Below are 26016 nucleotides of genomic sequence, written 5' to 3'. Positions count from 1 at the left end.
TCTTGCCTCAAAATGAGCATATCTGGAGTCTGACTGCAGGAATGATTGAATTAATGAGATCATAAAGGACAGGGAGCTAAAAGAAGACCTTGCATAAAAAGGTTTCTTGTTTATGACTTAGTTAATAGAAAAAAATGAAAAAACAATTTAGAGGTACAAAAGACACCTACAAATCTTCCCTGTGAACATCGGAGGTAAGACATATGTAGAATCCATTTCACATTAGGAGTGTGTTTATTGTATAGTGGTATTAGTGGGGTGGGGTGAGGGGTGTAGATTTCCATAAATAAGCTCTCTAGCTATTTTAAACAATTCACTGCACTCACTAACAAAATCCAAAACTTAATCCTACACTTAAAATGCCCATCTACTGCAAGTAAATTTATACTAAAAGCACTAAGCAATGTTATGTTCAATTTGATTAATGCAAGTTATCATTACTTATGATAGTACAGATCAGTTTCCTGTCTCACAAAATGTCGTCATTTTGCTGAACAGGCATCAAATTTCAGATATTTCTTGGTCACTTTGTGACATAACATGGAATAATGACCTAACTTCACAGGGAATCCTTCAAACAAGATATAGGTAGATATTGGGAGTTACCCAAGAAAAATGGCCAAATTAAAGCATGGCTGTTGCCTACCTACTAAACAAATTAGTTGACTTGCTTGCAAAGGGGTTAGCTGTGGAGAATAGGTATAGCATGCAATAGTGTTGGGATCTCCAGCAAAGGATGCATCAAAATTTTAAGTAGGTGATTAAGCTGCTTAACTGGAGAGAGAGTGTGAGAACATAAGAGGAACAAGTACACGCAGAAATACTGACCTTAAATTTCTATTTCTGCAAATGGTTTAAATACCTAGATTGCTGGGATAATATTGAGCCAAGCCACTAAATTTCAACTGATTTACTAATGCACACTATATTTTTAGAGTCTTCAATTTTCACAAATAGTTACACTGGGCTTATTTACAGGAAGGAGACAATGGCTCAGATTTTGTGGTCAGCAAAGAAGCAAGGGTGCTCGCCTCTGACTGTGAAGAAAACTGCCCACAACGATCTAGCTATCTTTGTGGTACAGTTTTCTCCTTTCCAAATGGCAGTTTACATCTGGCTCTAAGTCACGGTAACATCTTGGTGTTCAGGAGCAGTGATGTCAGCAAACAGGTAGGCAGCTAATCACACTTGAAGTAGCCCCACACAGCAAACCAGGAAGTTAAAACACTTGATGTTCTTCACTTTTTCTTCCAATTTTCAGCCATTAAAATAAATGATGATTGGATTAAGATAGAAACTAAAACAAAAATAAACACATTTTTAAAGAATCGTGTTTTTAAAAAATGGAAATATTACCACTTAGAAATTTTATATTCTACAAATACATGATCAGCTTTTCAGGGTCAGTGAGGGAGTTTAGTAGTAATTATTGAAGATAATGTGTCATTACAAAACTCAATTACACCTCATTAAACAAAATGTAATTTTTTCAAGGGTTTTTACAGCAAGTGGAAGTTCTCATCAATTCAATTGTTTTCCATTAATTGCAGTCCGAGGGTGCCTCGAGCACACTCTCTGGAGAAGAGTAAGATCACTCACAGCACCAAATGGATTTCCGTGTTATTCTGCACATGTGTAGACTCCAGAACTTGCTGCCAGTTTTAGTGGAGTAACCAAAGCAAGTGGAGACAGTTTTGCTGTCATTGCCACTGCAAAATCTGAGCCAATAGCAGCCTTGAATTTCATAATGGTGAAAAAAATCACTGGACATGTCCAAACCATTTTTTGAAATCTAAAAAGATGAAGCAGAAGTTACCCATATCTGGGCAATGCCCAGGGGCATTGTCTTCACGACATAATGTTTAGCAACCTTTTTTGATTTGGGAAATGAAATGGGACAGCATTCATCATTTCAGCACATTGGTGAACAAATGATGCAATACAATGCAATTAACATCACAGCACCATTTTGTTTAACAAATGAAAAGGTATGCCATACAGATTTTCCTGAAGATAGTGCCATTTCATATGTATCCAGAATATGCCATGTTTAATTTTACTTAATTCTAAAACCATATGAGTGCAGTCTATCTGACCAGTTATAGGATTTCAACATTTAGAACACATTTTACTTTCTCATGGCAGAGGTAGGTCATTTAAAGAGAGCAACCCTCACAATAAGTGTTGACGGGGAAGATAAATAGGTGCATGCGCCTTGGAAAGCAATGCTGCCTTGGAGTTCAACATTCTAAAATTTGAAATCAAGTCTTCAAAGTCAAATATCTTACAAATTAAACAAACATTGTACATATGATATTAAAATTTATAAACTCCCATGAGAGGTCCTTAAAATGTTACTCTTAGACAAGGATTTACATATAATGTACTACTGCTTGACATTTTAAAAATGCAATGTATAGTGAATGGGAAATATAGTTACCATTTTCTGTTTTCACAATCTTTGGTTCTTATTTTAGAAATATAGCTGTACATCCTGTTCAGGTTGTCTGTGGTAATCCTTTGCTTAGAGAAGCAGTGTTAATGTAATGACATCATTAATATTCTCGTATTATTTAACAGGACTTTTTGGTTTACAGTAAAGAATATCCAAGATGGCACAGCTTCTTTAAATCATCTGCATCAGTACCAAAGCTAATGTCAATTAAAAAAAGCAATTTAAAGCAAATGAGTGACATTTTCCAATTAGAAGTCAATTGTAACAGAATCTCATCAGTAGGAATATTGTGTTTGGAAGTAGCACGGTTACAGCACCTGGATGCGTTTTATTGCACCATCCACTTTTAAATCCTTCTGTAGGATCCCCACTGATTTTGTGTACAAAATTACATCCACACAACAAATATAGAAATTGTTAGAAATAAAACCTCTTGCAAAAACTGGAAATAAAGAGGCAGATAATTTTTGCAATCCATGTGATTACAACTAGTACCAATTTGTTGCAACAAGGCAGCAGCTTGCCAAAATGGACCACTTTAGTGACAGCCTTAAGGCATTTGAAATGGAAAGAGACACACACAATTGATGTCATCTCATTATTGAGGTAGTCTTAATAAAACAAAACTTTGCTCAGCCCCTCACCCAAAAATATAAAAAAAATTCAACTAGACCTAAAATGGCAATACTGTAACATTAACACCCTACACACCGTAAACTGCAAGGAAAATGCATTAACTGCATTGTACAGAAGCATGTGCACTGTGTTGAAGATCATACATTCAACTCTGTCGTGAAATAAATAGATAAAGTAAAATATAGCTGCTGTCAGATTTACAGGGTTTCACACTCAATCTGAGGATTTTCCCTGTTCTCTGAATCTTGGCCAACGTTTTCCTTCTCCACCTGAGGCACCAAAGTAAGGCATGGCAAATTTGAGTCACTGGCTGATGGCTCATTCTTTACTTGAACTGGCTTTACATGAGTGCAGGACTGCTTTGAAAAGCAAGGGCAGCTGTTCCAAAGGAATATTGACCAGTTTACCTGTAATAAAACAAGATACAATTATGACCAGTCATTTGGTAGTACAGAACTGAGGATTGCTGAAAAAAATACTTTTTTTGTTGAAGCTTTTCATCTTGCAACCATCAAGATTGGGGTGCAAATCATCAGGGCCCTGGAGAGCTGTCGATCGCAAGTCACATTATTTCGTTTTTTTAAAAACTTATTTAATCCATTAAGTTCCTCCCCTTAACTTATTTTTAGTTCCATTATAAAGCTGGTATTTTGTTCTCTTCGATTATGAAAACAAAAGCACATTTTGCACAATTCCGCCACTTGCTTATGTACTCAACATATTTAATGGGCCTCTTTACCAGCCACTTTCTTTGAATACATTAAATGTTATTGCTGGTCTACCTGCCTACTAGGAAAGTCAGCACAAATAGAAAACAAGGTAAATCATTCTGTACATAACGATTTTTGTTAAAGCAGAAAGAATTTCATTGGGTGATGTTATATTGGGCAGGTATTTTGCTAGTTTTAAGTTAAAATAATTAGTTTTAAATTACCTGCAATATAGCGTATCTCTGGCAGGCACATCATAAGTTCAGGGAAACGATTGGTCTGGTGTGGATACTTGAATTCAGTATAATCCTGGCACACGTACCAGTAACGCTTGTTCAATTGTTCCAATTGGGACACGTTGGTCAGACCCCCTATATCTGCACAAAAATATTTAAATAGTACTTTGATTAGCAAGAATTAAAAGAATAGCTTTGAATACAAATTACTTAGTTATCTGTATGTACTTTTCACTCCATATTATTCAAAATCTATGTAAAAACTTATTTTTTGAGGTAAGGTGCCCTGGGTATCAGATAGCATTTTATTTTGAAAACCAATCTTTTTTCACTTGCTCTCCTGAAGATACTGATTCTTGCTTGGTATGGTTCCACAGTCTTAAGGGCAGCACGGTGGCAAGCACTGTTGCCTCACAGCACCAGGGACCTAGGTTCGATTCTCGGCTTGGTGACTGTGTGGAGTCTGCATGGGTTTCTTCCGGGTGTTCAGGTTTCCTCCGACAGTCCAAAAGACATGCTGGTTAGGTGCATTGGCCATGCTAAATTCTATCTGTGTACCCAAACAGGCATTGGAATGTAGCAACTAGGGGATTTTCATAGTAACTTCAAAGCCTACTAGTGACACTAATAAATAAAATCTAGCTAGCCATTTTTCTTGCGAGAGTCCAGATGATGGTGGGCAGGTTAGTCAACCATGGGAGGCATCACTTTCAAGTCTGATCCTTACTCAGTGTCTATACATGGATATTTTTTCCAGCAGAAGCTACTGGATAGTGATTAAAATCAGGAATCTTGGCTAATTATTTCTCTTCCTAATTTGGAGATAGAGAAGATAATTGTAGAGCTACTACCCTGATTGAGTTCACATAATGCAACATAGATTGGATATAGGTGTAGCAGATCTGTAGAAGCTTATAAAGCAGAACATCGCTGTAGTATGTAATCTATTTGCCAATTTAAAAAAGTAATAGATTCTTAAAACCCTCGACTGACACAGATTGGAGCTTTGCACTTTTGAATACCATACCATACCTTACTTAGCAAACTAAGTTAAAGACTGAATTTTATAGAACCTTTAGGGATGATGGCTGAGAAGGGGAGGCTGGCAAAATGTTGTGAGAAAGTATCGAGTGATGTACCCGACGCATTCCTGGTAATGTGCTATTTTGCTAGCAGCAGGAAAGGCAGCAGAAGACCTGTCTACTTGGAGCCCAACTGAGTCACTTAAATGCTCAAGTAAAGGCCTCTTCTTACCTGCATTGACTGACCCTAGTGTCCTCAGATCCCAAATACTTTGCTGTGTTGGTATTGTCCATTGATGTGTCCTCTTCCTCCAGGTGCAACCCTAGCAGTGGCTGCTACAACTAATGGCGCTATTGGGCCGCTAGCCATCTGATTGCACTGGCAGTTCCTGGTGGAAGACTATTGACTTTGATTGGATGGCAGCTACTTAACTGGCTGCTGTCAGTAAAATGCAGTCCCTGGTTTTTGCTACCCACTGAACTGGGTTTACCCTCACATTTCAGCCCTATGGGTAGGATCCCCACTGAGCCTGAAAAATCTGGCCTAGGCCACCCAGTTAAAAACTTGATAGAAAATTAAGGAAGGTGTAACCTTTTTTAATAATGAGAAAGTTGTTAATTACACGTAATTTAGCAATCATCTCTTAATGTCTTAAACTGCCAAACATATCACCAACACAAATAATTTGTACCACAAATTTTGGCTGCACCAACATTAGACATCAGATTAGGGTCAGTGTGACACTGAATTTAGGGCAAACATTACTCTCAATGCCAAAGAACCTTACTGTATTTCCCATCAGAGCCATAAAAAGAAACTCCAATTATAAATAAAAACACCAGTAAATTATCTGCTCTTTGTATTATTGGACAAAAGCTCTTCTGCAATGCTGTTACTAAGGAATGACCAATCTCTAAGCAAATAATTTAATTGAGATTCAAAATAACCTTGCAATGTTTATTGCTTAAAGTTATCAATTTTGTTCAGTAATAAGTGATTAAATAAGTATGCAGGTTTCATTAATACTGATGTTGTTTCAAGAGAACAAGTGCACATGGTGGGCCACAATACAATTCACAAAACAGTAAGGGTGAGGTTTTTCTTTTGCAACCTCCAGCTACAATAAACCATAACAAACAATATGTCTGTGAGAGAAGCAGATCTTACTTTGAACTATAAGATCTATTTTTTAATATATAATTTTTAGTTGGAAAGGATTTGAATTTAGATGAATTACAAATAATATGCAAATATATATACATTTCTGAGAGCACTACCTAGTCCAAAGGAATGTCCTCTTTGGTGTTGAAATATGGGATGCACCTGGAGCTGAAGGGGAATCCATGAAGAACATATCAACCAATCAGAATCCACTTGCCAACCAATGCATTTTCTCTTCTCATAGAATCCTTACAGTGCAGAAGGAGGCCATTTGGCCCGTTGAGTCTGCACTGACTCTCTGACAGAGCATCTTACCCAGGCCCTATCCCCGTTTTTACCCTGATAATTCTCCTAACCTACACATCCTGGGACACCAAGGGGCAATTTAACATGGCCAATCAACCTAACCTGCAAATCTTTGGACTGTGGGAGGAAATCTACTGAGACAGCTTACTTTCACCTCCACAGCAAGAGAACATGCAAACTCCATGTAGACAGTCACCCAAAGCTGGAATTGAACCCGGGTCCCCAGTGCTGTGAGGCAGCAGTGCTAACCACTGTACCACCCACATACAGCATAAATGTGTGGTCTGCCTGGGATTTGTACTCTCGAGCAATGTAAAACTAAAAGCTTCAACAAAAAACTTTTTTCAACAATAACAAATTATGTACTACCAAACGGTGTCTAAAAATAGTCACAAAGGATTTGAACTACTTGACTTGTACGTTGAGTAACAAGAGCAAACATAAAACCCAAAATGAGAAAAGTGAAATTCATAATTTTTGAGAATAGAAAACTGACATAAATGCCTGATTGGTGTGGAAAACTCAGTTGATCTGAAGTGCTAAAGATTTGCTTAGATAGGACAAGTGTAGCTATTCTGAACTTCCCTTGCCTCAAATGTCTAGCTCCACATTGCAACAGCAGAATAGGATTCCAGAAAGTAAATAATACCCACATTAAGGTTTTCAGCAATTGATTAAAAATATTCTGAAAAGGATTCTTAAGATTTCAGATACCTTATTATTGTTGTTCCAAAAGTAAGGCAGATGAGTTTTGGAAAGAAGTTCCAGAGAGTGTTGGCAAAGTAACTAATGGCTCTGCATCAATGATGAGGTTGCACAAAAGCCAGAGTTGAAGAATTGAAAGACATGGGAGGAAACAAAAGGTTGAATCAAAGCCAGAAAAGAATTTGGAAATGTGCATGAAGGGAGGTTTGGAGGTTGGCAAAGAGCATGTTAACAAATTCAGTCTAGATGTTTTGGACCAAAGGGTTTGGTAACAGAGGGAGTCAGATGGGCTGGAAGTAGTCAGTGCTGTGGAGGTGAAAGTAAGCTGTCTCAAGTGTCAGATAGGATGCTTCAAAATCAATTCCGGGTTGAATAACATTGCATGGTTTTGCATGACCTTATTCAACCTGAACTTGTAACTGGAAAGGCTACTGGAATCTGTGGCAAGGGAATGAAAGTTTAAAGTCTGGGCCAAAAACAATGGGTGGAATTCTCCCATTTTTAGGCTAAGTGCCCATGTCAACAGGTAAACATGAGTGATGCAAATGAGCTCATCTCGGGGAACCCACTAGTCAGCCCCACGGTTCAGAGATTAGGGCGCCATTTTTAAAGCCCCTTGCACTCTGACACGCTGGCCTGATGCTTTGGGCCCCGAGGGGGAGTTAGGAGATAGGTTCAGTAGTCATTTGCCCCTCTACTGCCAGACTACAGAGCAGGGGTCCCTCAAGGATCCTGGAGGTTAGTGGGCTCGGGCTGAAGGCAAGGGGTTGACCTTGCCACTCTCCCCCGGGATGCGGGTCTTGTGGCTGGACTGCCCCTTCTAAACCTGGCAGACTTGAAGGTCACCCCTGGCATGGTAATTTCAGACAGCCCTGTGATCAACATCCTCAGCTGTGAAAACTCTGAAGTGGCCACGTCACTTTAACCTCCATGTCCCCTGGTCACCTGGCAGTCTTTAGTATCACTGCAGCATAGAGTCATAGAGTTGTACAGCGCAGAAAAGGCCCTTCAGCCCCTTGAGTCTACACTGACATTCACTACGACTAAAGTTGTGCTAATCCCATTTTCCAGCACTTGTCCCATATCCTTGAATGTTATGATGTTTCAAGTTCTCATCCAAATACTTTTTAAAGGTTCTAAGGTTTCTGGCCTCCACTATCTTCCCATGCAGTGCAATCCAGATTCCCACCACCCACTGTGTAATTTTTTCTCAAATCCCCTCTGAATCTCCTGTCCCTTTCCCTAAAACTATGCCCCCTCTCAACCAAGGGGAACAGCTGCTTCCTATTCGCCCTGTCCGTACATCTCAATCGTATACACCTCAAGCATGTCCTCCTTCAGCCCTCTCTGTTCTAAAGAAAACAACCCAAGGCCATCCAGTTTCTCCTCATAGCTCAAATGTTCCATCCTAGGCAACATCCAGGTGAACTTTCTCTATAACCCATCTAGTATAATAACATTCTTCCTATTGTGATGTGACTAGAACTGCACACAGTACTCGAGCTGTGGCCTAACCAACATTCTGGACATCGGCTTCCAGTCACTCAAACGGCCTTCTCCCACCACACTTTATATCCTATTACTAAGCCAGTTTTGGATCCATCTCGCCAAGTTTCCTTGAATTCCATGTGCTTCAACCTTCTCTCAGTCAGTCTCCCATATGGGACCTAGTCAAAGGCTTTGCTAAATCTATATAAACTACATCAACTGCACATCCCTCATCCACATACTCAATCACGTTTTCAAAAAATTCTATCAAATTTGTTAGACATGACTTCCCTCTGATGAAGCCATGCTGACTATCCCTAATTAACCCATGTCTTTTCAAGTGAAGGTTAATTCTCTCCTTCAGAATTTTCTCCAATAGTTCCCCTATCACTGACCAGAGATTCACGTCCATCTCTACTCCTCTTCTTGAAAATGTGATCCACATTAGCCATCCTCCCATCCTCTGGCACTCATCCCATGATGTGGAAATGCCGGCGTTGGACGGGGGTAAACACAGTAAAAAGTCTAATAACACCAGGTTAAAGTCCAACAGGTTTATTTGGTAGCAAATGCTAGTGGCATTTGCTACCAAATAAACCTGTCGGACTTTAACCTGGTGTTGTTAGACTTTTTACTCATCCCATGACCAGAGAGGAATTAAAAATTTGTATCAGAGCCTCCGTAATTTCCTGCCTTGCCTTCCACAGCAGCCTGGGGATGCAATTCATCCGAGCCTGGGGATTTGCCCATTTTTAAGCCCGTCAGAACCACCAATACCTTCTCATTTCCTATGTCAAACTGCAAGTTCCTCAGAAGCCCTCTTCCTAAATTCTATACCTAGTTCTCCTTTTCCTGAATGAAGACTGATGAGAAGTATTCATTTAACACCCTTCCAATGTCCTGTGGCTTTGCACACATTGCCCCCTTGGTCTCCAATGGGCCCTACTCTTTCCCTGGTTAACCTCTTCCCCTTAATGTATTTATAGACTATCTTAAGATCCTCCTTCATCTTGTTTGCATGTCCTTTTTCATGCCCCCTTTTTGCTGTTCTAATTGCTTTCTTAAGTTTCTTCTTACATATCTTTCATTCATCAAGGGCCGCAGCTGAATTGCTCCTTTGGACTTGCTAAAAGCCTTTCTCTTCTTCCTTATCTAGTCTTGAATTGTCCTAGCCATCCAGGGTTTCCTGGACGTATTGCTCCTACATTTCTCCCTATAGGGATCACTTTAGACCTATACTCTCCCCGGTTCCTTTTTGAATGCCCTCCACTGTTCTGCTGTAGACTTTTCCACAAGGAGCTGTTCCCAGTCAACTTTGGCCAGATTCTGCCTCATTTTAATAAAATCTTCCTTCCCCCAATCCAACGTCATTTGTTGCAGGCCATAACAAACTTGAACCATACCATGTTGTGGTTGCTATCATTAAAATGCTCCTCTACTGCCACATTGAACACATCTGGCTTAATTCCCCAGAACCAGATCTAGCGCTGTGCCATCTCTTGTTGGATCTTCTAAATATTGATACAAAAAACTCCCATGAATGCATTTAAAGAATCCCTCTAAACCCTTGGCACTATGACTATCCCAATTTATGTTGTGAAGTTGAAATCCCCTAGTATTATTATTCTTACACACCTCAATGACTGTCTACATATTTGCTCCTTTATTTCCTGCTGACTCTGAGGGCCTATAATACACTCCCAGTAATGTGGATACTCCTTTTATATTCCTAAGTTCCACCAACAAAGCTTCGTTTGAAGACCCTCCCAAGATATCATCGCTCCTTATTGCAGTAACTTACTCTTTAATTAATAGTGCTCCACAACCTCCCTTTCTACACCCTCCTCTGTCTCGCCTAAAGATCCTATACTCCAGAATGTTGAATTGCCAGTCCTGCCCTTATCTCAACCATGTTTCTGTAATGGCAACAATATCACACTTCCACGTGTCAATTGACATCCTTAACTCATCAGTCTTACCTATTACACGCAAGATCATCCAACTTTGTCTTACTCTCTTGACACCCAACATAGATTAACTCACTCTGACTTGCTACTTTTACTATAGCATGATGTGTCTCCATTTTACTAATGTTCTGTGATCCCTCCCCCACCAGACTAGTTTAAAAACCTCCCAGCAGCACTCCATCCTACAACAGATATAGTCTGACAGCATGAAGATGTCCTGGAGTCAGAGAAGGTTGGCTACTGGTAGGAACGAGTGTGGTTAGTTTGGAAGGTGAACTCATAGCTGCAAATAACATCACGAGGGGAGGCATGTAAATGAAGTGTAGGAAGGTGAAACATTGAACCTCAGAGGTGAATATGCAGGAATGAAGAGAGAAGTCTTAGTTTCTATTAAGTGGGGTGCCAATGGAAGATGCTCACCTTATATGTCATTAGGTTCCTAACAGCATAGGACCTAATTAGCATTAATTCATCCCTTGAAGGCTTTAAATCGAGATAAAGATTTTGTTAAGAGGCTGTCCCACTTCAGTTTTGTAAGTATGATTTTTCAACTTACAACTGACTGGAAATTTGCCATTTGAAATGAGACAGAACAAACTACTTAAAAATGGATGGCCACCTTCCAGGTCGAAGGTGAAGAACAAAAGAATTGCCTTCAGGGGAGTGTGAAGAGAGAAATATTTCCTATAATTCAAAGCCCCATCGAAACAGACATTAAAATACAAAGTGCTGGATATCGAAACAAAGGCTGCCATGGACAGGTCCACTCAAAGTCCCTTGGAAATACACAATGTATTTCAGGCCAGGCTGCAGTCACTGCAGAGATTGCAAGAAGACTTAAGCAGAAGTAACAGGCTGAAAGCTCTCTCTCTTTTTGAACAAGTGTATTACCCAATATGAAAGTCAACTTTACTAGAAATTCACCAGCAAATCAGGACCTCATTGTAATTGCAACATCTACATCTGACCGCCCACAAATCAGCGCTACTTTTAAAAATCTACGTCTCAAGGACAATCAAAGGACAGTTAACTGTATATTCTTTTAAAAAATTGGACTCTAACTTCCCTTATTTCTGAAACCTGTGTATATGATGTTGTGTTTTTATTATTCTTTCCCTTGGGTTTAGTGGTTAATAAATTTGTGCTTTCTTCAACCCAAGCAAACTTGTTTGGCTTCTGATTGCTCACAGCTTAAATAGTTAAATACATTGTATTCAAAAAAAGGAATATCCTTGTGGAAAAGAAACTTAAACCTTTGTTGTGACCGACTGTGGTAAACCACTGTTAGCTTATTGCCTGTGTGTGTGACATGCCTGGACACGTCCCTGCCGACCTTGCCCGGGACTCCTCCCCCCCGGTCCAGGTATAAAGGTGACTGCTCCCCACCCCCTGCCTCAGTCTCTGGACCAGTTCATTGGCATGGATGTGCTCCAAGTCTTTTGCTAATAAAAGCCTATTTGTTCTCGCATACAAACTAGTATTTGCTTGATTGATAGTGCATCACCGACTTAGAAGGTTGAATAGGGAGGAGTCAGTTCACCCTTTCTCACTTGGTTGTAACAAAATCTTCATAAAATTTTCTGTCAAATGGTATACAATCCATACCATGCTTCTCACATGGCAAAGCCATATCTTGAAAATTATGCACGTTTAACAGCTAAACTTTCCAAAATGAAATAAATCACACCCTCACAAGAAACTATGGCCGCGATTCTCCCAAAAGTGCTGAATTGGAGGGGAAACTAAATCTAGATCCCGACTGTTTTGTCAGTTCAGCTTCTCACCCGAATCTCCGCACTGCAGAGGTCCCAGTCATGGATATCATTAAAAACCCTGGGGGGCAGGGCCTATTCACGCCAGAGTCTGACAGTTCTGGAACTCTACGCATGCGCAGATCTATCAGTCTCCCTGTTTACTGGTCAGCTCGATCGTTGCCTAGCCCGGATCTCCACAGTGCTTCCCCTCCAGCCCGCGGCTCCCACAACAATTCCCGGGCCAGCCCACTGCTCCCCCCCCCCACCCCCCAGCAGTGGCAATCCCTTCACCTTGGCAGACCCCCCCCCCCCCCCCCCCCGACCAAACCGCCCCAAATCATTGCCCTCCCTCCATCCCAGACCGATCCTGTCTGCAGAGTGGCAGCGGGACCCACCGATCACCCCTAGGCCCTGCCCACAATAGGCCCCACCTTCTTGGCACTGCCTGATGCCCGATGGGCAGTGTCAAGATGCCTCTGGGCATGGGCACTTTGCCCCTTGGGCAGTGCTCAATGCAGGGGAGGGCACCACCCCCCCCCGCCGCCCTGGGGGCCCTGATTGCCCCCCCTTCATTCCAGCGGGGTCTCCTGCTAGTCCCCCGAACATGGGGAGCTAGTCTAAACCCCACCGGAATGGAGTACTTCTGGCGGGGCGGGAGATTCAATCAGGACCCGAAGGTTCCCAATAATCATGTTTAAAACATATTTAAAATACATTTAAAAAAGAATCAAATTACTTACCTTGATAGAAAGGGTGAAATATGAGTGTTAAGCCAGTGTGTTGTTCGCAGTGCAGTATGTGGGAGGTCCTGGAGGCACCTGGCCTCCCGGACATCCACATCTGTGAGAGGTGTGTCGAGTTGCGGTTCCTGAGGGCCCGTGTTAGGGAGCTGGAACAGCAGCTCGAGGATCTTAGGCTGTTAAGGGAGAATGAGGAGGTGATAGACAAGAGCTATCATCAGGTGGTCACATCAGGGCCACGGGAGGAGGCCAAGTGGGTGACAGCCAGGAAGGGTAAAGCTCGGGTAATTGAGAGCACCCCGGTGGGTGTGCCCCTACACAACAAGTACTCCTGCCTGAGTACCGTTGGGGGGGACAGCCCATCTGGGGGAAGCAGCAGTGGCCGTGTCTCCGGGGTGGAATCCAGCCCTGTAACTCAGAGGGCTAAGGAAAAGAGGAGGAAGGCAGTATTAATCGGGGACTCGACAGTCAGAGGGACGGACAGGCGATTTTGCGGAGGCAGGCGGGAGTCTCGCATGGTGGTCTGCCTCCCTGGGGCTGGGATCCAGGATGTCGCTGGGCGAGTCCCAGAAATCCTGAGGTGGGAGGGAGAGGAGCCGGAGGTAGCGGTACATATTGGTACCGCTGATTTGGGTAGGAAGGGGGAAGGGGTCATGAAAAGAGAGTATAGGGAATTAGGGAGACAGCTGAGAAGGAGGAAAGCAAAGGTAGTAATCTCAGGATTGCTGCCTGTGCCACGGGAAGGTGAGGACAGGAATGGAGTGAGGTGGAGGATGAATGTGTGGCTGAGGGACCGGTAGGGGACAGGGATTCAGGTTCCTGGACCATTGGGACCTCTTTAGGGGCAGGTGTGACCTGTACACAAAAAACGGGTGGCACTTGAATCCCAGGGGGACCAATATCCTGGCAGGAAGATTGGCTAAGGCTACTGGGGAGAGTTTAAACTAGGTAGGTTGGGGGGAGGGGATCAAAATGAGGTGACTGAGAGTGAGGAAGGTAGCTCGCAAACAGAGAAGGGTTATAGGCAGTGCAAGAGGGCAGATGGACAGGGAATAGAGAAGGGGAGAGGTCAGACCAAAGGATTGAGATGTGTCTATTTTAATGCCAGGAGTATAGTGAATAAAGGGGATGAGCTCAGAGCGTGGATCGATGCCTGGAAGTGTGATGTGGTGGCCATTACGGAGACTTGGATGTCTCAGGGACTGGATACTCCAGGTGCCGGGATTCAGATGTTTCAGCAAGGACAGGGAGGGAGGCAAGAGAGGGGGTGGAGTGGCACTGCTGATCAGGGATAGTGTCACAGCTGTAGAGAAGGTGTATGCTGTGGAGGGATTGTCCACCGAGTCTCTGTGGGTGGAAGTTCAGAGTGGGAAGGGGCCGGTCACTTTGCTGGGAGTTTTCTATAGGCCGCCCAATAGTAACAGGGAGGTGGAGGAGCAGATAAGGAAACAGATCCTGGAGAGATGCAGTAATAGCAGAGTTGTTGTGATGGGAGACTTTAATTTCCCAAACATAGATTGGAATATCCCTAGGGTAAGGGGATTGGATGGGGAAGAGTTCGTTAGGTGTGTTCAGGAGGGTTTCCTGACACAGCATGTGGACAAGCCTACAAGAGGAGAGGCTGTACTTGATCTGATACTGACCAATGAACCTGGACAGGTGTCAGATCTCTCAGTGGGAGAGTATCTTGGGGATAGCGATCATAACTCAATCTCCTTTAGGCTTGCATTGGAAAAAGAGAGGATCAGGCAAGCTAGGAAAGTGTTTATATGGAGTAAGGGGAAATATGAAGACATTAGACAGCAAATTAGAGGAGTAAATTGGAAGGAGGTATTCTCGGGGAAGTGTACTGAAGAAAGGTGGCAGTTTTTCAAGGAATGTCTGTCTAGAGTTCTACAGGACAACGTTCCGAGCAGACAGGGAGGTGTTGGTCGGTTAAAGGAACCGTGGTGCACGAAAGCTGTGCGGGACCTAGTCGAGAAGAAAAGGAAAGCGTACAAAAGGCTCAGAGAGATAGGGATTTAGAAGAGTATACGGCATGTAGGAAGGGACTAAAGAAGGAAATTAGGAGAGCCAGAAGGGGTCACGAGAAGGCCCTGGCAGGTAGGATTAAGGAGAACCCTAAGGCATTCTATAAATACGTGAAGAGTAAAAGGATGAGACGTGATGGAATAGGGCCTATAAAAGATGAAGGCGGGAAAGTCTGTACAGAACCAGTAGAAATGGCAGAGGTGCTCAATGAGTATTTTGCCTCGGTTTTCACAGAGGAGAAGGACCTGGGTGGATGTACTGCGGGCGTGCGGTGGACTGAAAGGATTGAGTATGTGGACTTTAAGAAAGAGGTTGTGCTGGAATCTTTGAATGGCATCAAGATAGCTAAGTCGCCGGGTCCGGATGGGATGTACCCCAGGTTACTGTGGGAGGCGAGGGAAGAGATTGCAGAGCCTCTGGCAATGATCTTTGCATCGTCGATGGAGACGGGAGAGGTGCCGGAGGATTGCGGATGTGGTTCCTATTTTCAAGAAGGGGAATAGGGATAGCCCAGGTAATTACCGACCGGTGAGTCTAACCTCAGTGGTTGGTAAACTGATGGAGAAGATCCTGAGGGACAGGATATATGAGCATTTAGAGAGGTTTAGTATGCTCAAGAATACGCAGCATGGCTTTGTCAAGGGCAGATCGTGCCTTACGAGCCTGGTGGAGTTCTTCGAAAATGTGACTAAACACATTGACGAAGGGAAGGCGGTAGATGTGGTTTATATGGATTTTAGCAAGGCGTTCGATAAGGTCCCCCATGCAAGGCTTCTAGAAAAAGTGAGAGGGCATGCGATCTAAGGGGCTGCTGCCCGGTGGATCCAGAACTGGCTTGCCCAAAGGAGGCAGAGAGTGGGTATAGATGGGTCTTTTTCTAAATGGAGGTCGGTCACCAGTGGTGTGCCCCAGGGATCTGTTCTGGGACCCTTGCTGTTTGTCATTTTCATAAATGACCTGGATGAGGAAGCGGAGGGATGGGTTGGTAAGTTTGCCGACGACACCAAGGTTGGTGGGGTTGTGGATAGTCTGGAGGGATGTCAGAAGTTACAGAGGGACATAGATAGGATGCAAGACTGGGCGGACAAGTGGCAGATGGACTTCAACCCAGATAAATGCGTCGTAGTCCATTTTGGTAGGTCAAATGGGATGAAGGAGTACAATATAAAGGGAAAGACTCTTAGTACTGTCGAGGATCAGAAGGACCTTGGGGTCCGGGTCCATAGGACTCTGAAATCGGCCCCGCAGGTGGAGGAGGTGGTTAAGAAGGCGTATGGTGTGCTGGCCTTTATCAATCGAGGGATTGAGTTTAGGAGTCCGGGGTTAATGATGCAGCTATATAAGACCCTCGTCAGACCCCACTTGGAGTACTGTGCTCAGTTCTGGTCGCCTCACTATGGGAAGGATGTGGAAAAGATTGAAAGGGTGCAGAGGAGATTTACAAGGATGTTGCCTGGATTGAGCGGCATGCCTTATGAGGATAGGCTGAGGGAGCTTGGTCTTTTCTCCTTGGAGAGACGAAGGATGAGAGGAGACCTAATAGAGGTGTATAAGATGTTGAGAGGCATAGATCGGGTGGACTCTCAGAGGCTTTTTCCCAGGGTGGAAATGTCTGCTACGAGAGGACACAGGTTTAAGGTGCTGGGGGGTAGGTACAGGGGAGATGTTAGGGGTACGTTTTTCACACAGAGGGTCGTGGGCGAGTGGAATCGGCTGCCGTCAGTGGTGGTGGAGGCGAACTCAATAGGGTCTTTTAAGAGACTCCTGGATGAGTACATGGAGCGTAATAGGATGGAGGGTTATAGGTAGGTTTAGAAGGTAGGGATGTGTTCGGCACAACTTGTGGGCCGAAGGGCCTGTTTGTGCTGTAGTTTTTCTATGTTCTATGTTCTGTCTTCCCACCGGTTTCCAGCGTGGTCTTACTGGCGACTGTTCGCTTGCTCTGGGAGATGCGCATGCGTTCCTGGCGCATGCGCAAATCCCGGTACAAGGCCAGTGACGCGCATCTCCCACTGCGACCTGCCAGAAAAGTTGCGGGTCGCGATGGGAGAATTGCGACCTACATAACCAAATGTCTATCTCTAATTGGTATGGTTTTAGCATGCAGGTTGAACTTTAATGCATTAACTAAAGAAAGTGTGTTACTGAAAACTATTCCTTTCAAAGTAAAATGATACAACACCAAAACTGGAACTTTAACTGCAATTACTATATTATTATTTTGTCTCATTCCATTTCTTGAATATATTTGCATATATCTACAAAATGATATTACTGAGGGTGAGCATATGAGTTTAGTTGCTGGTGAGAAATTAAGTCCTAGACAATGCAAACTGTAACCCATCAACTGCCTTATTTAACTTTAGTGGATTAGGCTGTGCGTGGCCCCTCAGGAGAGGCTAATTGCGACCTTCAGTATGTTAATTGCTCAATAAGTTGGCTTTTACAATTCAACTGTGGGCCTGATTTTACCATTTTGAGTCTAAGTGCCGAATCTGGGCGTCAAATAGATCCGAGCCTGGAATCCTCTTGCCAGCACGCCCATACACTTTTTGCCGGCTCCAGTCCGATTCGTGCTGTGGGCGGGGCTTAGCGCTGCTGGACCGATCGGAGCTCTGAACTGCGCATGCGCAATTCGAAAAAAAATCCGAAGCAGCGCGCCTGGGCGGGGAGAAAAAAGCAGAGAGCGGCTCTCTGACCCAGATCATCTTGGGGGAGGAGGGGGCAGGACCCAGATCACCCTCTGGGGGGAGGGGGAAGGAGGACAGGGGGTGTGACGGGTCCATCTGGCTCACCAAGTCAGTTACAATACTGCATTCAGCATCTACTGAACCATCTTGGATACAAAGGATAATGGCATTAGGGTTCTGCATGTAAGCCTTGCTTATGCTAAAAATTATATCCTTGGTGTCGGCAGCCATTCCTGGTGTTACAGTGCTGATAACACCAGGAAGATCGACCAGTACCATTCATTATCAGTTGTATCCAAGATGATTCAGTAGATGCTGAATGCAGTATTGTAATTGACTTGGTGAGCCAGATGGACCCACAAGGTAGAAGGACCATCTTTGTGTTGACCAAAGTGGATCTAGCCGAGGAACATACAGCTTATCTTGCTAACAGAAGGATGGTGGAGGGAGACCAGCGATCGAGGTAGGTTGGGGGTGTGCTCTGCTGAGGGGGGCCTGCCTCCCAGGGGGGTCCAATCTGGGGGGATGGTGAAGGATGGTGACTTCACAAGGGCAGAGAGGGCTTCGGAGGTTCCCCTGCAGAATAGAAATCCGCTTCGGACTTTTATTCTGCAGGTCGCTAAAAGCGTGGATTCGGATCGGGCCAGAAGATGGTAAAGTGGGATTTGGCAGTAGGGTTGGGCGTGCGGTTCATTAAGTCGATTTAAATGCATGCTAATGCATTTAAATCGTCGGGCCGCCCGATTCGGGCACGGGCTGGACCCGCGCCTGAATCGGGTGTCGGTAAAGCCGCAATCTGCTCGGAATCGGGTGCAGATCGCGGTATAGGCCCGATGCCCAACTTTACCGCGATTTCACGCCCGAAAACGGGCACGAAGTTTTGGTAAAATCGGGCCCTATGTGTCTATAGGTTTTCACAACTTCCCAGAACTCACTAGTGAAAGCAAAGTGAGAACACACTGGCACTTTTGGGGGCAGACAGGGAAATATGCCAATAAGTAGGTTATATAAGGCATTGGTGAGGCCGAATTTGGAGTATTGTGTACAGTTTTGGTCACCTAGTTACAGGAAGGATGTAAATAAGATTGAAAGAGTGCAGAGAAGGTTCACAAGGATGTTGCCGGGACTTGAGAAGCTGAGTTACAGAGAGAGATTGAATAGGTTGGGACTTTATTCCCTGGAGCGTAGAAGATTGAGGGGAGATTTGGTAGAGGTGTATAAGATTTTGATGGGTATAGATAGAGTGAATGCAAGCAGGCTTTTTCCGCTGAGGCTAGGGGAGTAAAAAACCAGAGGGCATGGGTTAAGGGTGAAAGGAGAAAAGTTTAAAGGGAATATTAGGGGGGGCTTCTTCACGCAGAGAGTGGTGGGAGTGTGGAATGAGCTGCCGGATAAAGTGGTAAATGCGGGGTCACTTTTAACATTTAAGAAAAACTTGGACGGGTTCATGGATGAGAGGGGTGTGGAGGGATATGGTCCAAGTGCAGGTCAGTGGGACTAGGCATAAAATGGTTCGGCACAGACAAGAAGGGCCAAAAGGCCTGTTTCTGAACTGTAATTTTCTATGGTTCTAAGTACTGAGACCTCACAGCTGCTTTCTTGCCTGCTTACATGAAAGATCTTGTTTACAGAATTTGCACTGAGAGGTTACTTTTACCACTCTGGAGATGTGCATCTCCAATTTGCACTTTGTGTAGTTCTAATCTGTCAGATCAGCACGAGTCTCATTTATGCTGTTACTTTGGACCTCAGCCAAGGACCAAGAGATGAGCAATAGCAGGAGCATCAACAACCAGCTGCTAATAGATCAACAACTCCATTGGAGAGAAAGGCAATCAGCAGAGAGGTGCAATTCATAGAGCGTGATTCCCATCACACAATACAAAAACAATAAATTTTCTCATCTTATGTCCCAGCACTCTACAGCCATCGGGACTTGATATTGAGATCAACAATTTTAGATCATAATCTTTGCCTCCATAATGTTCTGTGTGTTTGTATTGCTGGCCTGTTTTTTACTTCATCCCTTCATGTTGTATCCAGATGGCTGCAATGTAGCCATCCACACCTCAATCGGACACAACCGTTAATATATCCATAGGTCTTGTGGCACAGTGGATAGTGTCCCTGCCTCTTGGCCAGAAGCTCTGGGCTTTGAGTCCCATTCCAGTACTTGATGACCAAGGAAGGTGTATTCATAACATGGTCTAACAGGTTGAGTATGTCAACCTGCAAATTCTTCCAAAAACGCCAATGGCTGGCGGTAAGAGTGTGATGGACTCTTGGTCAGCCATGTTTGATGTGGAGTGGTGTCCCTCAAACCAAAAGTCCCAGATAACAGACTAGCGACCTGTTCCAGGAATTACTAGCTATAGAAACAGACAAAAGTCTACTTTATTGCACCATTGGTGTGGGAAGAGAATTGGAATTTACTATATCCATTACCACTCTTTTGCATCATTAAATTTTTTTTTGTTAATTGCTCCTGCTCTCCACCCTATTACAAACTTTCTCTTTTGTTCTTCCTACCTCTCCCCCATTCTACTGGCCTAAAACCTCTTACATTTCTATCTTCATTCAGTTTTGATGAAAGATCATCGATTTTGTTTCACGCTATAGACACTGCTTGGATTGTTGAGTATTTCCAGATGGAGATGGGCCTGGGTAGGATGCTCTGATGGAGAGTCAGTGCCAGGTGGTCCATCAGGTTTAATTTCTTATTTATTTTCTAGCAGTTTTGATACAACTGAGTTGCTTACTGGGCCATTTCCGAGTTAGCCATATTGCTATGGATCTGGAATCACATCTAAGCCAAACAGAGGTAAGGACAGCAGATTTCCTTCCCTAAATTGAACCAGCTGTGTTTTTACCACAGTCCACAATGGTTTCATGGTCAGTATTAGACTTTTAATTCTGCATTTTTATTAATTTAATTCGAATTCTGCCATCTGCCATTGTGGTATTCGAACCTGGATCACCAAAATATTACTAGTTCAGTGATAACATCACACACCACCACCTCCCTTATTTCATTGAAAAATGAAATGAGGCACATCAGTCACAATCACCCAGGCCCCTCACTGGTGCAGCAGTGTCAACTTGTTTCCAGTCTCACTCCCCACTATGCTGAACTCTTGCCTCAAATTAAAAATCATATTGTTTTCTAATGGTAAGAATAAACTCAGACAACACACTGTTAAAAGTTTGCTCAACTGACACACGTTTTATACTCACTGGACACAAACCAAAAGCAGGAACCTGGCAGATTTTTCTCTGTAGTTTTGAGATTCTGAAGTCAAGGTTAATGTCCCCACCACTATGCCAAGTAATATTAGTTTCTGAGCACAGACCAGATAATCAAGTCTTGGACTTTTCTTCTATATATTGCTCAGTATCACAAACAGTGCCAATAGTTACCAAGTCAATTATAATTATTTTTGAAGTCAGCTGGTGAATGCCTGTCCATGTAACAAAACTTACTGGCATCCTTTTCAAATGCCTTGTGATAGGGATGAAATGCTGATTTTGGCATAAACATATAATGTTGAATACTTTTTTAAATAAAAAGTACCATATACTTTTACCACAAGCTGATGTAAAACATGCCATAAAATATTACATATGACCTATAAAGTAAATTAAGTCTGAATTAAAATCATGTGCAAGAAGACAAAAGCTGCTCCTGTTATTGCTCAACTTTGTAATACTAATGCCATAAGTTGTGCATAAACCACCTGTTTTGAAGACTGGAATGTCACAACCATGACCTTTTATCCAGATTATAACTCATGTGTGGTCTATTAAGATTTGGGCTTTGATTGTGCTGATTATCATAGGGACTTCGGTTCACAAGGGTCATGATCATCACCAGTAATTTAGAAGTAATTTTCACTTCCATGCCAGTGCAATTATAACTGACTTGCAAGAAGGACGCAAGTAACCAACTCAAATTATATTAATGTATCTCACTGTTTACCATCAGTTACTCTATTAGTAGAGATACATTACACTATGAATTTCTTACAAATGTCAATTCATAATGCAAGGGTAGACAGAATCAATTTGGATGTACATTAAGACATTAACAGATGGCAAAAATAAAATGATCCTACATTTTATTTTGCAACATTAACTGCTTACAACATACATTATATTCTCCTAGTAGAATTGAGTTTATGATCCAATGAATAATAACTGCTCAACATCAGGAATGAACAACATACTTTTAGAGAGCACTTGCAACTTAAGCAGGAAAATGTAATAAATTAAAACAAAAATTGAGTTTATGGAGAGGGAATTAAATGTTTTGTTAGAACATGTAATGGTTAGAATGTTTGTCAACTTTGAAGTCATAGAACAATTCCCTGATGACAAGTAAGCAAATAAATTATTAGTTATTTAAAAACCAGATTCAACATTGAAAAAACTTTGCATAGTAAACAAATGTTTTAAATATATTGAGAGATTGCAAAGGAAAAGTAGATTCAACAAGTATTAGTAATGAACAATGGAGCATTCCCTTAAGGAGAAAATCTCCAACCTTAAACTCCCTTAACTCTTCTAGATCTTGGCGCATTAAGATGAATTATCTCCACAAATTTGGCAGGTTTAACATATTTCTTTCTATTTGCAATGTAATTATGTTGATCTGTAAGGACATGAACATTCTGAACAATATGTTTTAACTTAATTACAACTTCAGATATACCTGAATACATGAATCAAAAACCTGCATCATCTACTCCAATATAAACTCCCAATAGTACAACTATAATTGTACCTTCTTCACAAATTAGATCTCCCGTGCATGAGCACCAAACAAGTATTTTAAAAGCAAATTACTGTGGATGCTGGAATCTGAAATAAAACCAAAATGCTGGAAAATCTCAGCAGGTCTGACAGAATCTGTGGAGAGAGAACAGTGCTAAGATTAGCACTGTTCTCTCTCCACAAATGCTGTCAGATTTGATGAGATTTTCCAGCGTTTGTGTAAAGAAAGAGTAATTGCAGTTACTGTCTGAGAAAAGAGAACTAGATGGACTCCAAGAATATTGCAATGACCAAGCATCTTAGGGAAAAGCAAAGTACTGGGATGCCAGAACTCGGAAATAAATCTGATGAGAAGTCACAGCCTGAAACGTTAACACTATTTCTCTCTCCACAGACCTGTTGAGTATTTCTAGCCTTTTCTGCTTTATTTTAGTATGGAATTTGGATACAGATATTGGTGATAAGGTTTTTAAAACAGGAGTATAAAATGCATTTGTGAAAGTCTATTAAGCATTGGAGACAATTAAGGTATTTATCTCTTGCTGATGAGTTGTCGGAATCTAAGATGGCTACAAGTCTTTTTCTTGTGGTCAACTAGGTGCATGATAAATGTGCAGCATCAAGCGAAGACCCATGAATCAAATCAGGAAGAGTGTTTTGCTACTTAACCAAATTACAGGCAAATTCATTTTCTTCTGAGTCATGTCCAAAACCCGAATAACAGAAATTCTCAGATAATGGGGATTGAAACAGAACTGGGCTTTCTCTAAGTACCATCAAAAATTTTGCTGGGATGTCTACTAACTGATAGTTGAAAATTTACAGAGTTCCAATTCTGCTTTGCCCCGCATGCCCCAAGACCAGAAAATTCTGCCAGAGATCCAAGGACCTTTAAATGGTCTGCCAAATTTTCTGTCCTGCCCACTATGATTACCGCCACAAGTGGGACTAGAAAATTTACCTCTTATTTACATGTGTTCCAAAGCTTTTTGAATGGGGTCCTGATTGGGAAATTGCAAGCTTGCTGTCCTTGATTTTGTGACCAAAATGTGCCTCACCAAGAATGTTTGATTGGACAACCAATCATAGTTTCTTAAAATCGAACTGCTGGGGTTGACTTTAATGGTTCCTGCTGACTGAGAAATAGAAAGCAGCCAGTTTCAAAACCTATTTGATTTTTGTTCCCACTGAACTGGTAGGAACAGTTAAAATTGGTTACACTGTATTTAGGGCTTAAGAAAGATTAAAAGATTAAGAGAATTAGAAAGAAATAGAAAGAATGGTGACCAAAAATAGTATATGAAACTCATTATACCTTGATTAAGAAAGTTGATGGCTTTCATACACACATACTCCTCATTGCTGACCTTCAGCTGTTGAAACTTTCTAAAGAGGTAGATTAGTCGTTCCATGACTTCCATTCCCTCCTCACTGAATCTGAGAGAAAAATCATGATTCTAGTTAAGGTATACATCCTTCTTTCTCATTACAACAAATGTATGTTTGAGATTTAAGACAAACAATTTCTTACATTCATCTATACATCCCAGTCACTCTTCTCTCTCTTTTTAAAATATATTTTAATGGAGATAATGCGCTTATTTGAGGGAGCGACACTTGCCTGACACAAAACCTGTCAAGTAACAAGTGTCTATTCAGCAGTCTGGGGATGTTTTCCCTGTTTTAAAATTTTTAACTGTCATGGAGGCCATTATATCAGTGATGGAAATTGTGATGTACGTTGATCATATTTGAAAAATCTGACATAGTCTTGGTACAAAAACCAGTGGGTTTATTTTAAGTGCTGTGATGCCGTTTGTAGTAGCTGAATCAGAATTGGACTTTTGCATGATGTTTGACTTTGCAAGGACATCGTATTAGAAATTAAGAACATTTTGTTCATAAACACAAAGCAATGTCCAATATGCACTTTGAGTTATTTCTATATCATTACCACTATCCCAGTCTATATTCAGGTAAAGAACAGAGAGGGGCAAACGTTTCTAGATTGTGTTCTGGAGAATTTTCTACAGCAGTATTTGTCCAGTCCAACAAAAAGGAGGCATTGCTAGACATGGTTTTTGGAAATGAAGTGGGTCAGAGAGATCAAGAGTCAGTGGGGGAACATTTAGGAGACAGTGATCATTGTATCATAATGTTTAGGATGGCTGTAGAAAAGGACGATGGGCAATTCAGAGTTAGAATAACCAACTGGGAGAGAATGGACTTCAATGGAGCAAGAATAGAGCTGAGACAGTTAGACTGGAAGCAAAAGTTGGCAGGAAAAACTGTAGCTGAACAATGGGCTACTTCCAAAAAATAAATTGTTTGGGCTAAGTCAAGGTATATTCCCGTCGGATTGAAAGGTAGAGCAAATAAATCCAGAGCTCCCGGGATGAAAAAGGAAGTAGAAATTTAGATAAAGAAGAAAAAGTGTGCTTATGACAGGGAGAAAATATAACTGAGAACCAGGCTCAATACAGAAGTTTTAAATACGTGGTGAAAGAGCAAGTAAGTGAAGAGGGATTGTAAGAAGAAGCTGGCAGCCAACATAAAGGGGAATCCTTTCAAAGTCTTCTATAGGCACCTAAATAGTAAAACGATGGAAAAAGCAGTACGGCTGATTGGAAACCAAAAATGGGATTTACATGCAATGGCAGGGGGTATGGCTGAGGTGTTAATTGAATATTTTGCATCTGTCTTTATCAAGGAAGTAGATGTTACCCAGGACATGCTGACAGAGGAGGAGAATGACACTAGAAGGGATCAGAATTGATAAGGTGGAGGTATTGAATAAACTGTTGGTACTTGAAGTTGACAAGGCACTGGGACTGAATGAGATGCTTCTAAGGCTATTGAAAGAAGCGAATGTGAAAATTGTAGGGGCACTCAGGGTGACCACTGAGAATTGCAAACCTTATGTCCTTGTTCTAAAAAGGTTGGAAGGATAAGCCCAATAATTACAGAGCAGTCATTTTAACTCTGGTGGGGATCTTCTTGAAATAATTGTTCAGGATAGAAATAATAGTAGCATGGATTTCTTAAGGGAAAAGGGTGTTTAACTAACTCGTTGGGAGTTTTCTGAAGAGGTGAAAGAGATAATTGATGAGGGTGATGCTGTTGTCAAGGTGTACATGAACTTCCAAAAAACATTTGATACAATGCCTCACAACAGACTTGTGAGCAAAGTTATAGTTAATTGAATAAAAGGGACAGTAGCAACATGGATATAAAATTGGCTGAGTAATAGAATGTTATGGGCTGGAGGAAGGTTTGTAGTGGAGTTCCCCAGGGGTTGGTATTGGGACCCTTCCTTTTCCTTATATCTATTAATGATCTAGATT

General features: G+C 42.2%; 1 protein-coding gene across 1 annotated transcript in view; it reads right to left on the bottom strand.

Annotated features, from left to right (window-relative positions):
* Positions 1-3409: 3409 nt before the first annotated feature.
* LOC144503088 (nuclear receptor subfamily 6 group A member 1) overlaps positions 3410-26016 on the bottom strand; it is a 387078-nt gene continuing 364471 nt past the window's right edge. Inside the window, exons 9-11 of the mRNA XM_078227588.1 lie at positions 23988-24109; positions 4026-4178; positions 3410-3498 (exon numbers count right to left, since the gene is read on the bottom strand). Coding sequence (XP_078083714.1) covers positions 3410-3498; positions 4026-4178; positions 23988-24109 — 364 coding nt within the window. The remainder of the gene's footprint in view (positions 3499-4025; positions 4179-23987; positions 24110-26016) is intronic.

The sequence above is a fragment of the Mustelus asterias genome, chromosome 13 (assembly GCF_964213995.1).
Source record: "Mustelus asterias chromosome 13, sMusAst1.hap1.1, whole genome shotgun sequence".
In the NCBI taxonomy this organism is placed as follows: domain Eukaryota; kingdom Metazoa; phylum Chordata; class Chondrichthyes; order Carcharhiniformes; family Triakidae; genus Mustelus; species Mustelus asterias.
This window is presented reverse-complemented; position numbering and strand designations above follow the sequence as displayed.